This window comes from Labrus mixtus, chromosome 5 (genome assembly GCF_963584025.1).
Source record: "Labrus mixtus chromosome 5, fLabMix1.1, whole genome shotgun sequence".
NCBI classification, from domain to species: Eukaryota; Metazoa; Chordata; class Actinopteri; order Labriformes; family Labridae; genus Labrus; species Labrus mixtus.
In genome coordinates this window covers 1750042-1766493 of record NC_083616.1, presented here as the reverse complement: position 1 = coordinate 1766493, position 16452 = coordinate 1750042, and the positions used below count along the sequence as shown (strand labels likewise).

Genomic DNA, 16452 nt, shown 5'->3' with positions numbered 1-16452 from the left:
TCTAAATGAAACACCTGTGCTGTGCTTTGTTCAAAATATAACATGAATCAAGCACCAGAGGAGGTTTGTGACCCTGTATAAACCAGCTCTCTCAGAACGCTCCGTTTTGGTGTGTGTGTCTCTTTAAATGTAATGCCCCCCCCCCCCCCCCCCCCCCCCTGAGTTTTCCCCGTAGACATCACTCCTCTGTAGAGAGAATAAAAATGGTGGACCTGATCCAAAGTTTTGTTCTAGACTGGGGGTGGAGTCCATGGGTGGAGATACCAGGGGAGGAGAGGGGCTTTTTTTTTTTTTTTTACCAGAATCCCACTGTGACATCACAAGGAGAGCACATTTGAAACGGAGCATTTTTCTCTGTGTTGTAAGACTTATGCAGACCACAAACAAAGGACTGGATGGGTTTATTTCACATGTTGTCAGTAGACACTCAGGTTACACAAATATATGTTCACAAACACTGTAGAGGTGGATTCTTCATGATATGTCCCCTTTAAAATCCGGAGAAAAAGAGGATGGCCTCTTCTCATAATAGTTTTGTAGAAAGACTAGAGACACATATCATCGTTAGAAAAACACGGTCAAGTGGATTTAGCAGATATGTGACCTTTTAAGATTTAAATGAAGCGCAGTTCTCCGGGGTGCAGCTGTGTGGTGGGTGAAATATAACTTTGCACAGTCAACAAAATGTATTCTAGCTCTACATCATTTATGCATTAATGCATTTTCCTCCTGTGCATGCAGCATTTCTGCAAAGCACTCAGCTCAGTCCGTGTTAAGAGGAAACAAGTTCACTTCTACTGTACAGCGTCTGAAACAGCTCGACCTCCCTCGTGTGATATCTACACGTCATCACGGCTTCTTCTTCTGTGGGTGAACTTAAGGCTGGACTATTGATTACTTTGAAAGCCTTTCTCCCAGCTACATGACAGACATTTAAGTACCTTATGAGCCAACTCGTACGTTGAGATCCCAGAGGCAGAGGTCTTCTGATATAGAAACCAAAGCGGGACAGAGCATTCGCTGTAAAAACTCCAAAACCGTGGAACGACCTTGCCCGAGGAGATCAAGTCAGCTGAGTCAGTCATCTCTGTTACATCACTTCTTAAGACACACTTTTACCGACGAGTATTTCCTGGTTTTAGTTCAATTTTACATTTAAAATTCATTTACAATAATTTTATGTCTCAAAATGTTTTTGATTTCTTAATCTTTGCCTTGTTCATTATTCCATGACCTGCCTGTGTTTACATTGGCTTTATTATTGCTGTCCTCTGAAAGTCCTTTGTAGCTTAATTTTGAAAAGTGCTCTATAAATAAAGGTCGTTATTATTATTAAAAAGATGGTGTTATCATCGTAGATCAGGATCCATCGTTGATGAATGAGCTGCTATTTGACGATAACGGCTCCAAGATAAGGTGGACATATTTTCAAACCTCCATATCGGTACACTTTAATTTGACCATTAACCCACATGTATGGATCCACAGTTTGGTGACCTGCACTGATCACACGATGTGGTAGGTAAAGGTTTCCTCCTGAGCAGCTCCTTTAAGTTGGTTGTCAGTGACGTTTTCTTCACTGAAGTAGATCATATCAGAGCTACTTCCAGCCTCCACCAATTGGTTTTTCCTTATTTTAATCTGGTGCTGTATGTCAATGAAATTGGAAACTTGCAATGTGTGCAAAACGCAGGATATTCATTGGCTGGTTCTTTTGGCAGCTCACCTACATGTCATTACGCAGCAGGGCCTGTTACCATGATAAGCTAGTTTACCTGTTGTTACGTAGCAGGTCCTGTTAGCATGATAAGCTAGGCTACCAGTTGTTACGTAGCAGGTCCTGTTAGCATGATAAGCTAGGCTACCTGTCGTTACATAGATGGTTCTGTTAGCATGATAAGCTTGCCTACCTGTCGTTACTCAGCAGGTCTTGTTAGCATGACAAGCTAGCCTACTTGTGGTTACGCAGCAGGTCCTGTTAGCATGATAAGCTAGGCTAGCTAAACAACAGCCAAAACCCTGAGATTGATTGACACTTGAACAGACCAATCAGTGTTGAACTTTGACCCGGGGTGCATTAGTTATCGGTAATGTTTACAGCCTTGTTTAAAAAACAGAGGAAGAAGAGAGAATCACTCCCATGATTCCCCGCCAGCCTTGACGTCATCTTTTGTTATTGTTTTGATTGAGAGCCCCCTGGTGGTGGAGTTTACAAACTGTGCCTTTAAACAGGTAACCTGGTGTTTAGCCTGTTCTAACTTGTCCCAGCAGTGTCGTTAAAACCGACCCAGGTTGGGTCTTAAAGGTGCAGAGGGACTCTGCAGATCAAATGGAGTTTGGTAGTTTGTTCCACCACCGGGGGGCGACAGAGGAGAAGAGTCTAGTTAAAGAAAATCTATAAAAGTGGGTTGCAGTTGCAGCCTTATGTGACATGTTGCATTATTTAGAAAAAGCTGTTAACCTTCATAGTCAAAGAACGAGATGTAATGTGAAGTACTCTTAAACCAAAAGAAGGCCGAGCGTTTGATGCTCGAGCTCCTCGGCTTGAAGCGACCTGAGGATCTCAGAAGAGCTCCATCAGTCGTCGTCTTTAAATCTCTTTTGAGGACTTATTTTAACATTAGCCAACTTGTTTGAGTAGTTTCTGTTTAATTCTCTCTGTCTTCTTGTTTTATAGCTACATTCTTGTTTTTAGTCTCAGGGTTTAATGTTCTGTAAAGCACTTTGTAACCTTTGTTTAGATAAGTGCTTTTTAAATAAACTTTATTATTATTATAATTTTAAAATGTTCACCGTTGTCTCGTGTTGGAAACCTGTGTGCAGAGAGACTTGATCGTCCCGGAGCCATCTCATCATCCGAATGTGATCCACTAACGGGCCGTAATGACATCAAGCTCATGAAAGGGAAGACGAGGGAAATCAATCGAGAGCTACTCAGGTCATTACTCAAACCCATCTGCCTCTCAGCTGGATGTGAGTGCTCGGGGGGGGGGGGGGGGGGGGGTGTTTACAGAAGAGGGAAAACGTGAGGGATCAAACCAATTCATGCTCACGAGGGACGTAACGATTCACTCAACTCACTATACGATTCTCTCACGATTTATTTGACAAAATGAGACTGAAGACAGCTTCTTGTTGTAGTGTGGATTAAATGCTGCATCATGTTGATTGTGCTATTTGTGTAGTTCTCTGTCCACACCTCCGATTTAATAGACGTTGGTGCGTCCTCAATTTCTAAATCTTGCTCTACAGCTTCCATGGTAACGCCGGCTAAAAGATAGCGCCCTCTGCTGATTAAAAAACAGTATTGTGATTCATTTTTCAGAGTACTGATGTGAACCTTGACATCTTTTAACTGCCTCACGTTCATCTCTCTTTTTTATCCAAAGATCTCGGTGCAAAGCTGAGCATCAGATTGGTCGATCCTCGTGTTCTTCTGAAGGATCCAACTCCAGAAAAATATTTGTTAAAGGTCGATGTTGAACGGCTTCAGCGTTACTGAATTTCTGATTTAGCACTTCTGGTTCAAACCCAGCTCCAATAGACGAGGAGAGTTTTAGTAAAATGATGATGCAGCATGCTCCGCCTTCATCACAGTGTGATGGAGGATTGAGTGGAGGACGAGGCCTCTCTGTCTCCCCTCCATCATTAAGTCGTCCCTGGAGAGAGAGGCTTTCTGTCTGCTGCCTGTCAGCAGCCTGAGCCCCCGTCTATACCCCCACAGAGAGAGAGAGAGAGAGAGGAGAGAGAGAGAGAGAGAGAGAGAGAGAGGGAGAGAGAGAGAGAGAGAGGAAGAGGAGAGAGAGAGAGAGAGAGAGAGGGAGAGAGAGAGGGGAAGAGGAGAGAGAGAGAGAGAGAGAGAGGGAGAGAGAGAGAGGGAGAGAGAGAGAGAGGAAGAGGAAAGAGAGAGAGAGAGAGAGGGAGAGAGAGAGGGAGAGAGAGAGAGAGAGGGGAAGAGGAGAGAGAGAGAGAGGAAGAGGAGAGAGAGAGAGGGAGTGAGAGAGAGGAAGAGGAGAGAGAGAGAGAGAGGAAGAGGAGAGAGAGAGAGAGGAAGAGGAGAGAGAGAGAGAGAGAGAGGAAGAGGAGAGAGAGAGAGAGAGAGGGAGTGAGAGGGAGTGAGAGAGAGGAAGAGGAGAGAGAGAGGAAGAGGAGAGGGAGAGAGAGAGAGAGAGGGAGAGAGAGAGAGGAAGAGGAGAGAGAGAGAGAGAGGGAGTGAGAGAGGAAGAGGAGAGAGAGAGAGAGAGGAAGAGGAGAGAGAGAGAGAGAGAGAGAGGGAGTGAGAGAGAGGAAGAGGAGAGAGAGAGAGAGAGAGAGAGAGAGGAAGAGGAGAGAGAGAGAGGAAGAGGAGAGAGAGCGAGAGAGAGAGAGCGAGAGAGAGGAAGAGGAGAGAGAGAGAGAGAGAGAGGGAGAGAGAAATAAAATCAAACACCTGAAGCTGAGGGAAACATCTTTGTGTAGAGAAAGATGACGTTGATAGCACATGTGAACGAGGTTGTGTTTTCTGTATTGTATAGTAGTCCGTATAGTGTTGAATGTGTTTAAATATGTGATGAGATGTGAGTCCCGGGGGCTTCTGACCTCTGGATATGGTGCACTTTATCCAGAAGGTCCATTAAAGGTTTAGTCATCTGTCAGCTCGTCTCATTCCAGAGGATATGATGGCACTTTATTTTCTGCTGCTGGAGTGATCCTCTTAAATGTTTGAGACTGAAATCAGTCAAGGGAGACAGTAACACCAGACAAGAAACACTGGGGAAAGAACTACAAAATAAAACAGGAAACACTGGGGAAAGAACTACAGAATAAAACAGGAAACACCGGGGAAAGAACTACAAAATAAAACAGGAGACACCGGGGAAAGAACTACAAAATAAATCAGGAAACACTGGGGAAAGAACTACAAAATAAAACTATAATGGTATACTCTAATCAGTATAGAAACCATCTTATAAGTCACCGTTATCAAACAAAAACCATCGTCATTACCATCGTCATCATCATTAAGGTCGTAGGAGTTCATAAAGAGCTGGGTCTTTAGCTTTTTCTTAAAGGTGCAAACTCCCCACAGAGAGGATCCTGTCAGACGGGGATTCAGACCAGAAACAGTGCTAACAACTGCACCACCATGCAGCCCTGAAGGAATACCAGATAAATAAAAATACAAAAATAAACAATATAGTTAACATCAGAGGTTGGGGAAAAATGTATACAGTATAGTATCGTGATATTTTGCATGCCGATATTAAACCGTCTAATGGCCGCCAAGTATCAGTATCAGTATAAGTAGCAAACAGCTTTTTTAATTTGTAATTGCTGAAGGGGTTGCATGGTTCATTTTGAACAAGTTGCATTGTTTCCTGCAGTTGTCCAGTCGTCCGTACATGTTTGTGTTCAGTTCAGTTCATTAAGAGTGAGATACCATCAGATCAGATTGTGAGGAGCATGCAGCCTTTACAGGGTTTTACTTTCACCACAGTGTTGGTCCGTCTGTGGGCTTGACTCTCACTGTGTAGAAATAAAAAGACTGAGACTGAACAGTTCTTGGTTTTGTTTAATTTTGTGGACATAATATGCAGTTTAAAAAGTTTAAAATCGCATTGATATTGAATTGTGACTCAAGTATCGTGGGGCCTCGGGTGACTCCCACCCCCAGTTAAAATGGTCTCTTAGATATTAATTTATCAAACTTTATAGAGAAATATTGAACGATGTTACCTCAAGTTGCATATTTATTATGTTCATTTTAAAGTTTTTATTACACAGGAAAAGATTCAAAGTAACATGAACACTGGTTTACAGCTGGGGCCCGTTCTGCAGCACAAAAGATCACATCAGACGACAGAGGAACGTCCACACAGACACTCAGGAGGGAGAAAGGGGCGAGGCATAAAAATGAACAGATACAAGTGAAATCAGTGATTAAAGTTCGTCCATCCCTCGGCCTCAGGTGGTGTTTACCTGCCTGCTCTAAACCTATAACTGAGTTTGTTGTCCTGATGTGAAGTGAGCCATGTTGGAGTCATTGAGACGATGTAGAACAGGAGAGAGGGTGTGGTGTGTGTGGGACCTTATCTGCTCCCTGCAGCAGTGTGTGTGTGTGTGTGTGTGTGTGTGTGTGTGTGTGTGTGTGTGTGTGTGTGTGTGTGTGTGTGTGTGTGCATGTGGAGTTGAGGAGGTTCGTTCGGGTGGGGCCATCTCTTTTCAGAAACATCCTTTACGGTAACTCTTGACTCTTTCTCCAATTACCGAGCTGTATCCCGAGCTGACTTCCTGTCTGTGGTTGTGACGCCGCCGGCTGCACGGGAGCTCTTACTGCTAATGCTCCATTTGCTTTAACTCTGCATTTCCACCAGCCGCTGCCCTGAGGGATACGGCCTCCTTAATGTGAGGGTAGGTTATTTCATCTTAATGCTGCCGTTTGAATAGAAACAGAACTCCCGGCTCAATGTGTAGTCCGACATGATGTTTATTTTTGTACCTGCAGGAGGAGACTCGGCTTTCATGTTAATGCACGATACAAAAGGATTTTTTGGAGTTGATTTCTACACGACTGAGCTTATTGATTAAACTGACAGCTGGTATTTGATCCAGCGTCTGTGCTGGTTAGCTCCATAGATGCTGACAACCTCTGGGCCACTTTGCAGAACTCTTGTGAGCACAGGCTCGGAAAGAACCATAAATATTCTGCTTCCTGCACTTCTGTTCATTGGGATCAGCCTCGTCTTTATTTAATCCTCGCAGGATTCATTCTGTTATTTCTGTCCATCTTACCCGACCCATTACTGAGACACTTTACATTTAACCTCCTTTGCATGCTCACTTGATGCCGTGCCTGGTTAAGATTATCGTTTCAAAATAAGTGTGGGATGAAAAAAAGGGATCACCATGGCAAGAGAGAGATCAGTGATTTGTTAGTGGCTTGTTGTGTTCTGTGAAAGCATGGTCGGTTGATTTGTTGGACAACATCAGGCATCTAGACTCTGGAGTCTGTCGTTTCTCAACCGATGGACTCTCTTTAGCAGCCTCTACCATCAGTGTGTGAATGTGTATGAATGGATGAGTTAATACTGATGGACTCTTTACTCAGCAGCCTCTACCATCAGTGTGTGAATGTGTATGAATGGACGAGTTAATACTGATGGACTCTTTACTCAGCAGCCTCTACCATCAGTGTGTGAATGTGTATGAATGGATGAGTTAATACTGATGGACTCTTTACACTGCAGCCTCTACCATCAGTGTGTGAATGTGTATGAATGGATGAGTTAATACTGATGGACTCTTTACACTGCAGCCTCTACCATCAGTGTGTGAATGTGTATGAATGGATGAGTTAATACTGATGGACTCTTTACACTGCAGCCTCTACCATCAGTGAGTGAATGTGTATGAATGGACAAGTTAATACTGATGGACTCTTTACACTGCAGCCTCTACCATCAGTGAGTGAATGTGTATGAATGGACGAGTTAATACTGATGGACTCTTTACTCAGCAGCCTCTACCATCAGTGTGTGAATGTGTATGAATGGATGAGTTAATACTGATGGACTCTTTACACTGCAGCCTCTACCATCAGTGTGTGAATGTGTATGAATGGACGAGTTAATACTGATGGACTCTTTACACTGCAGCCTCTACCATCAGTGAGTGAATGTGTATGAATGGACGAGTTAATACTGATGGACTCTTTACACTGCAGCCTTTACCATCAGTGTGTGAATGTGTATGAATGGACGAGTTAATACTGATGGACTCTTTACACTGCAGCCTCTACCATCAGTGAGTGAATGTGTATGAATGGACGAGTTAATACTGATGGACTCTTTACACTGCAGCCTTTACCATCAGTGTGTGAATGTGTATGAATGGATGAGTTAACACTGATGGACTCTTTACACAGCAGCCTCTACCATCAGTGTGTGAATGTGTATGAATGGATGAGTTAATACTGATGGACTCTTTACACAGCAGCCTCTACCATCAGATTGTGAATGTGTATGAATGGATGAGTTAATACTGATGGACTCTTTACTCAGCAGCCTCTACCATCAGTGTGTGAATGTGTAGGTGTGACCTGCAGTGTTAGAGCGCTTTCATTAGTCAGAAGACCACCAGGTCAGAAGAAAGAGTGAGTCCAGTTAATAATCGTTTCATGTGTTTTGGGCCTGTGTGCGGTTTATTATGCTCTGTGAAGGTACTAGTCCTCAAGCCCAAACGTGGCCTGGTACAGAACCACACTTAGAAGTTTAAGATGTAGTTTTAATCCTCCCTCATAGCTGTTTCCTCCCTGACTCCAGTTGTTGTGCTAAGCTAAACTAACCAACTGCTGGTTGTGGCTTCATAATTTACACACACTTTAAAATAAGAGGAAAATAATTATATTGATGGTTTAGGTCATGGCTGGATGGATGGATGGATGGATGGATGGATTATTGATGGATGGATGGATGGATGAAGTAATGGATGGATGGATTATTGATGGATGGATGGATGGATTATTGATGGATGCATGGATGAGTATTGGATGGATGGATGGATAGATGGATGGATTGATGGATGGATGAAGTAATGGATGGTGGATGGATGGATGGATGATGGATGGATGGCTGGATTGATGGATGGATGGATGGATGAGGGATGGATGGCTGGATTGATGGATGGATGGATGATGGATGGATGGATGGATGAAGTAATGGATGGTGATGGATGGCTGGATGGATGAAGTAATGGATGATGGATGATGGATGGATGGATGGGTGGATTATTGATGGATGAAGTAATGGATGAAGTAATGGATGGATGGATGGATTATTGATGGATGGATGAAGTAATGGATGGATGGATGATGGATGGATGAAGTAATGGATGGATGGTTGATGGATGAAGTAATGGATGGATGGTTGATGGATGAAGTAATGGATGGATGGATGGATGGATGAAGTAATGGATGGATGGATGATGGATGGACGGATGAAGTAATGGATGGGTGGATGAAGTAATGGATGGATGGATGGATGAAGTAATGGATGGATGGATGGATGATGAAGTAATGGATGGATGATGGATGGATGAAGTAATGGATGATGGATGGATGGATGGATGGATGATGGATGGATGAAGTAATGGATGGATGGATGATGGATGGATGAAGTAATGGATGGATGGATGATGGATGGACGGATGAAGTAATGGATGGGTGGATGAAGTAATGGATGGATTGATTATTGATGGATGGATGGATGGATGGATGGATGGATGAATGGATGAAGTAATGGATGGATGGATGGATGGATGATGGATGGATGAAGTAATGGATGGATGGATGGATGGATGATGGATGGATGAAATAATGGATGGATGGATGGATGAAGTAATGGATGGATGGATGGATGATGGAGGGATGAAGTAATAGATGGATGATGGATGGATGGATGATGGATGGATGAAGTAATGGATGGATGATGGATGGATGGGTGGATGAAGTAATGGATGGATGATGGATAGATGAAGTAATGGATGGATGATGGATGAAGTAATGGATGGATGGATGGATGGATGATGGAGGGATGAAGTAATAGATGGATGATGGATGGATGGATGAAGTAATGGATGGATGGATGATGGATGGATGAAGTAATGGATGGATGATGGATGGATGGGTGGATGAAGTAATGGATGGATGATGGATGGATGAAGTAATGGATGGATGGATGGGTGGATGAAGTAATGGATGGATGATGGGTGGATGAAGTAATGGATGGATGATGGATGGATGGGTGGATGAAGTAATGGATGGATGATGGGTGGATGAAGTAATGGATGGATGGATGGATGGGTGGATGAAGTAATGGATGGATGGATGGATGATGGACGGATGGATGGATGAAGTAATGGATGGATGGATGGATGATGGATGGATGGATGGGTGGATGGACCGCTTGTTAGAAACAGTGATTTAGATGGAGGAGGGTCGCAAACCATCCACGCTGGATCAGCAAAATGACGGAGCAGAGAGGAAAACAAACTGAGAGTTTGTCAGCAGCAGGATGATTGGTTGAAAGCGGTCGTGGTGAAATGTGGTTGGTTTAATACTTGAGAGTAAACGCCCTGAATCAGCTGATCCCCATGTGGGAAGAGACAGAGGAAGAGAGATCAGTAGAGATGGAGCGATATGAATGAGCATGAGTCACTTTGATTTGATCGTGATGGCAGAATAAAGTGCTCTCTCAGCAGCATTGCTAACATGCCTACTTCTTTCTTCACAGCTTTCCCCCGCTGCTTCTTGGTTGTAAGTCCCCAAAAGAGTAGAAGATGAGCAAGTCTCCCACCCCGAAAAGCACCCCGGTGCAGCGCAGCCCCAGCGATGGGTTCCCCGAGAGCCTCCCGTCTCCTCAGCACTCCACGCCCGGCTCCGGACCCCAGCACAAGAAACGCATCTCCAGCCTTCTGCAGAGTCCGGTGAGATGTCTGCTAGTCTCTGTGTGAATGATTTATCGTCTCCCTCTCCTTCCCTCTAGACGAGGTTACCTCCTCACATTACTCTTTATCCGTTCTCAAATGACAGCTTGGCTCGGTGCAGAGTCAGAGCCCCGTCATGAGTGCATGACTGTGTGTTTCTCTGCATATGGGAGAGGGCTCCAGTGAGGATACATTATGCTGAGGAAGTAGTGTGTGAAGTGGACGAGGTGACCATGAAGTGAAAGGAGAGTAGAGAGCGTCTGACTCTCTCTCTCCTGTAGTTTGTTCATCAGCACGTGTAGTGTATGTGTTTGTGTTGATACTATAAAACGTATACTGTGTTTGTGTGTGTTTTCTTTGCACAGTCATTCAGGGAGGAGCTGGATGTGCTGATCCAGGAGCAGATGAAGAAGGGCGGCAGCTCGTCCAACCTCTGGGCGCTGAGACAGCTGGCTGATTTCATGGCCTCGCATGGCTCTCCGGCCGCCCTGCCCGTCTCCCCGTCCAGTGCGTACACACGTCCGTTCCTGTGCCTCATCGCTTCTATACATCAATCAATCAATCAATCAATCAATCAATCAATCAATCAATCAAACTTTATTTGTATAGCACTTTTCATCCAACAAATGCATCACAAAGTGCTTTACATCAACATTTAATCAAACAGCAACATCATGACTCCCTCCCCCACCCCTATCCCACAATCCAAAAACTAAGGTCTAAATAACTAGATAAGAAATGTAATGAGGAAACGCTATCATTTATTCTACATGAGGAAACACAGGAGGTTCAAAATGTAATAAAACTATAAAATGAGATTCAGTTAAAAGCTCTACTAAAAAGGCAGGTCTTGAGTTTGCTTTTAAAAATGTTTACATTGTGTTCTACATACATGCAGTAATTGGGATCATAAAGGAGGTTGAACCATTGTAATCCACTTTGCATGTCTGAACTCACCTGGAGAAAGGTGACCTCATCTGTTGTATGGATGTTTGGCCTAGATAATCCACTATGGCGCAGCACTGCAAAAACTACTTCTTAGCAAGTGTAGTTATCTAATTTCTAATATAAATATCTTAATTGGGGGCGCCGGTAGCCTAGTGGTTGGTACGGAGGCTGTAGTCCTCCAGGCAGGCAGCCCGGGTCTTAAATCTAACCTGTGGCTCCTTTCCTGCAGGTCACCCCCCACTCTCTCTCTCCCACTTTCTGACTCTATCCCTTGTCCTGTCTTTCTAATAAAGGCATAAAAAAGCCCCAAAATGAACCTTTAAAAACATATTTTTTTGCTTTAAATGAGCCACCTTTACCTGACAAGTCGAGATAAACGATAAAATATTTTGAGATTTTAAAAGCCAACAAAAAGGCCTGAAATGTTGTATTAAGTATATATGTGTCAATGTGCATGAAAAATTATTTGAAGTAAAACTTTGCTTGTCCTATTGGCAGATTCTTCACTCATTCAAAGCAATCTAGGCCTTTATTTCCCCCCTCGTTATAACTTAAAAAAAGATGTTTATTTGGACTTGTCAAGTGTGGCTTGTAATTCGTGTAATGAGAAGTTTTGACTAGAAAGACGACACATGTATTAACTAAGATTTCGATTGTTTGCAGTAATAGGGTTCGACTGATATGGGATTTTTTGGGGCGGATACCAATATCGATATTCTGGGGGAAAAAAAGCCGAAACCGATATATCGGCCGATATCTTCCATAGATCTGTGTTCGATCTGTAGAGATAAATAGATATAGATATACACGTATAGTGTGTTGATCTCTCAGATGCAGTTATTAAACACTTGTGGAAAACATTTATAACAAAGACAAGATGGTCACTCAACTGGAAAGTAACTGAACTGATCATTTACAGTATGTGCATCACCACTCGACACTCTAGAGAGTGATCATGTTTGTTGTAATCTATACAGCGCCCTCTGCTGGTGACAGAGAACTGCTTGTGTTATACAATGAAACTCAAATGAAATGCTTTTTGACTGGTGAATAAATCTCTATTACGGCGCATATCAGAGATCACTCTGAGCTTGTCTTCTTGTTTCTCTTGCTCACACAGACATGATGATGGTGACGCCCATCAACGACCTGCACGGCTGGGAGCCTGGCAGCATGGTGAAGGGAGAGAGGCTGATGCGCTGCAAGCTGGCCAGCACCCACCGCCTGTTCGACCTCTTCGGCTGGGTGCAGATCAGCCACACATGCCTGACTGTTAGTTTCACTTTCAAATTAAACTCCTCCATAAATCCTTTTTTGATTCTTACTTTCTGAGGCAGGACACATCCTGACTGAAAAGACCACATCAGTGGATTGGTTGATGGTCATCAGAGCGATTCATAAAATCAGCGTCAGTCATCAAATGATGATCTTAACCGATGTCCTTCCTCCTCCCTGACAGCTGCGTGTTAGCAAAGAGCAGGAACACTTCCTGGTGCTTCCAGACGGACTGGCCTACAGCGAGGTGTCCGGATCCAGTCTGGTGAGTAAATAAATCAAAGGAGATAGAGAACAGGGCCGCATGTGACACAGCTCAAATGTGATAATATAAGATTAGGTATCTTAGTTTTCAATTGGTATTCAATCCAGGTTAGAAAGCTGCTTTAAATTCCCCATAATCAAATCAGTAAAAATGTTCCCCATTAACACCTATCATTCCTAACATACATTGGATGGGACCTGGCAGGCAGCCATAATGGATGGATGTGCAATAGTAGTGAGCGAATGCAACAAAGTACACCGCAAGTGAAGAAAGCTGAAGAGAGCCAAATCATCTACATGAACATAAAACACACTGCAAAGTCAAGAACACACAAACACAGAAAACAATTGCAAAAGAAGAAAAAAAAAGGCTGCAGATTTCCCTCAGCGTTCCTGCAGGCCTCGAGCACTTCCATCCAGATGGCTGAATGGGCAGCATTTTTCATGTTGTTGTTTTCTTGTATACATTTTTTTTTTGATTTCACACCCTATATGTATTTGCAGAACATTTGATGTTATAGTAATGTAGTCAATACAGCCATTGCAGGTCAGTTCCCACTCACACACACAGATCATGAATGTTTCTGTGCGGCTGTGGTTCAGTTGTTAGCATCGTCGTCTCTCAAAAGGAAGGTGGGCTTTGAGATGGGAGGGTTCGATCCCCGGTTCCTGCAGCAACATGTCCGATGTGTCTTCAGGCGGTATAAATGTGTATGAATGGGGTTAGTTACTTCTGATGGTCTCACTACTTTGAGTAGTCAGGAGACTAGAAAAGAAATATACAAGCTCAAGTCCATTTACCATTTAACCATTTGTACTCACAGGAAAACACAGAGCAGGCACTCAGACATTGGAATCTCTCAAAACACAGCAGCATTTTTTTTTTTTACTGTGTTTAGGAGTTGTTGTCATGACCTTGTTTGTTTGTTTTTTGTGCCTCATTTGTTATGCATATGTCACCAGTTTGTCACTCTATTGCACCTAATAAAAACATTTAAAAAAAAACAAAAAACATAGCAGACCACCTTCACCTGTAGACAGATGTAGCTTTATAACAGGCCACCCACACCTGTGATAAGTTAGTCATGTTGAGGTAAAAGCTGCAGACAAGGCTAATGTTTTTGGTATAGATATGAACCCAACCCTGGAGATTTCAAACTAAACAGAAGTCGGCAGTGTTTCAAAAAAGTTCACTCTTGGCGGTCTCTAAAAAACCAGGAGCTTTGTGAACACTCGGGGGTTAAAAGTGGCATAAGAACAGTTTGAAAAAGTCCTGTTTGGTTTCCAGGTGAAGGTGAACATCCTGGGGGAAGTGGTGGAGAAAGGCAGCACCAACCTCGGTGTGGACACGGAGAAGTTCAGCCTACACTCGGCCATCTACTCGGCCCGGCCCGATGTCCGCTGTCTGCTTCACCTCCACACACCGGCCACAGCTGCGGTGAGTCGGCGCGGGGCCACGAGGCCGGCGGAGAGGTTGGCGTTAGCTGGTGAAATCCAGTTACATGTGGAAGAACGAGGGATTCAATCCACACGTTGTAACCCATATCGTACAAGAAATCTAAACTATGGAAGATAAACAATAACGTAATTACTGACTGGTAACTGTCTCCAGGTGTCGGCGATGAAGTGCGGCCTCCTGCCTCTCTCCCACGAGGCTCTGCTGGTCGGTGATGTAGCTTACTACGACTACAACGGAGTCATGGAGGAGGAGGAGGACAGAGTGGAGCTGCAGAAGAGCCTCGGGCCGACCTGTAAGGTGAGAACACTGCAGAGGGAACAAAAGACTTCACAAATCTGAAGCTCTGATATCATCACCCCGAGTCAGCAGTTAGTGGCTCCCCCCCCCCCCCCCCCCCTTTGAGGGTGGAGAGTGGATAAAGGAAAAGGCATGAGGGGACGAGATCTTGCTCTAAGTTAATTATTGGAGCTCCTGCTGCTAAATGGCTGAACTTTGGGGGGCGGGTCTTATTGTGCCCTCTCTTTTATAAAGATGAAAGGTTGTGTTTTTGTGTCCGTGTTAATGTTGGTTTCATGATGTGTAGGTTCTGGTGCTGAGGAATCACGGCATTGTGGCTCTGGGGGAGTCTGTTGAAGAGGCCTTCTACACCATCTATCACATCCAGGCTGCCTGCCAGATCCAGGTACAACACACACACACACACACACACACACACACACACACACACACACACACACACACACACTAAAACACATACAGTCTCTAGGGACCAACAGCTGAGTTACTGGAGACAAAGTGCTACCCCTGCATGTGACTGTAGGAGAGTGTGAGTGGGACATAGTGTAGATACACCTGGGCAGTCGCCCTTCTCTTGCAACCCTGTCACTGTAACAGAGCCAGCAGCTCTGCACTGCAGTACATCACCGTACAGACAAGTGACATGCCAAGAGACACTGCAGTAATCCTTTAGGACCAACTCAGGCCCGTGGGGAAGGTCATCGATCCTTTACACCACAGTCTGTTAGGTCAAGGTTCACCTGGCTGGTTATAACCTCAAAGCAGCTTTATTTAAAGGTCCAATCAGTGAGATGTGTAGTGAGTGAAATGATAAAGTGACTTTACTATATGATCAGACATTAAGGAAACATGCTATGTTGAAGTGCTGTCTTCTCTGACAACAATGCAGCAGCCAGTATGTCCTCCTTCTAACTTTAGATTCTGCTCCTGAATGATCTGGATTTGTTTGGACCAGAGAAGATAGGCGCTTTTAAGACACGCCCACACGGCCGTTTTGGACGCCCCTCAGTTTGCCAGATATGAGAGCAGTTATCAGGTCAACAGGTGTTGCAGTGATGGAAGCAGCAAGAGAAGTGGTTCAGATAGAAGTGATTGTACTCGACCTAAAAAGCCTCTGCATGTTTCTAATAAGCTCCACGAGCAGAAACGTGCTCAAACTAGGATCAATATTGGAGATGTTTTTGAAAAATGGAGAGAGGTTAGAACACAGAAAGGTTTACAGACCCATACAGAGCTGGATAAACACTGAAGCTTCAGTGTCCACCACATGGTGACCTGCGTGAGCATCGACTCCAGAGAGGAGGGGGGGGGGGGGGAGACAGCTCTCTATGATGTTTTGAATTTAGACTCCATTTTAACCACTCGATGTCAGAGTTACGTACGGCTCCTTTAACTTGAATCAAGTGAAGCTGAGGTTCTAAATCTGGTTCATTTTGTCTGCAGACGACGGCTTTGTGCAGTGCCGGCGGTGAGAAGAACCTGATCCTGTTGGACCGGACCATCCATAAACCCAACATAGCCGGCACCGTGGGCTGGGCCGGCTCCACCTTTGGACCGCTGCACAAGAGCCGCATTGGGGAGCATGAGTTCGAAGCCCTCATGAGAACTCTGGATAACTTGGTACGTCTCAGTGTTACTAAACACAGATATGAATACAGTGATGATTGAGTTTAATTCACTTGTTATGATTAGACACACAGATTATTATGATCACAGTTGTGTCATGGTCGCTCATAAGATTTCTTGAG

General features: G+C 44.1%; 1 protein-coding gene across 7 annotated transcripts in view; it reads left to right on the top strand.

Moving 5' to 3' along the window:
- Positions 1–16452, top strand: part of add2 (adducin 2 (beta)) — a 30047-nt gene that overhangs the window by 1649 nt on the left and 11946 nt on the right. For 6 of the 7 annotated variants that reach the window (XM_061037262.1, XM_061037260.1, XM_061037264.1 and 3 more), the window contains exons 2-9: positions 10269–10461; positions 10827–10968; positions 12530–12681; positions 12869–12949; positions 14237–14386; positions 14561–14704; positions 14991–15089; positions 16148–16324. In XM_061037262.1, coding sequence (XP_060893245.1) covers positions 10315–10461; positions 10827–10968; positions 12530–12681; positions 12869–12949; positions 14237–14386; positions 14561–14704; positions 14991–15089; positions 16148–16324 — 1092 coding nt within the window. In that variant the 5' untranslated portion in view covers positions 10269–10314. Of the gene's footprint in view, positions 1–6209; positions 6391–10268; positions 10462–10826; positions 10969–12529; positions 12682–12868; positions 12950–14236; positions 14387–14560; positions 14705–14990; positions 15090–16147; positions 16325–16452 lie in introns of those variants that run through there. The other variant, XM_061037261.1, reaches the window with a different exon arrangement.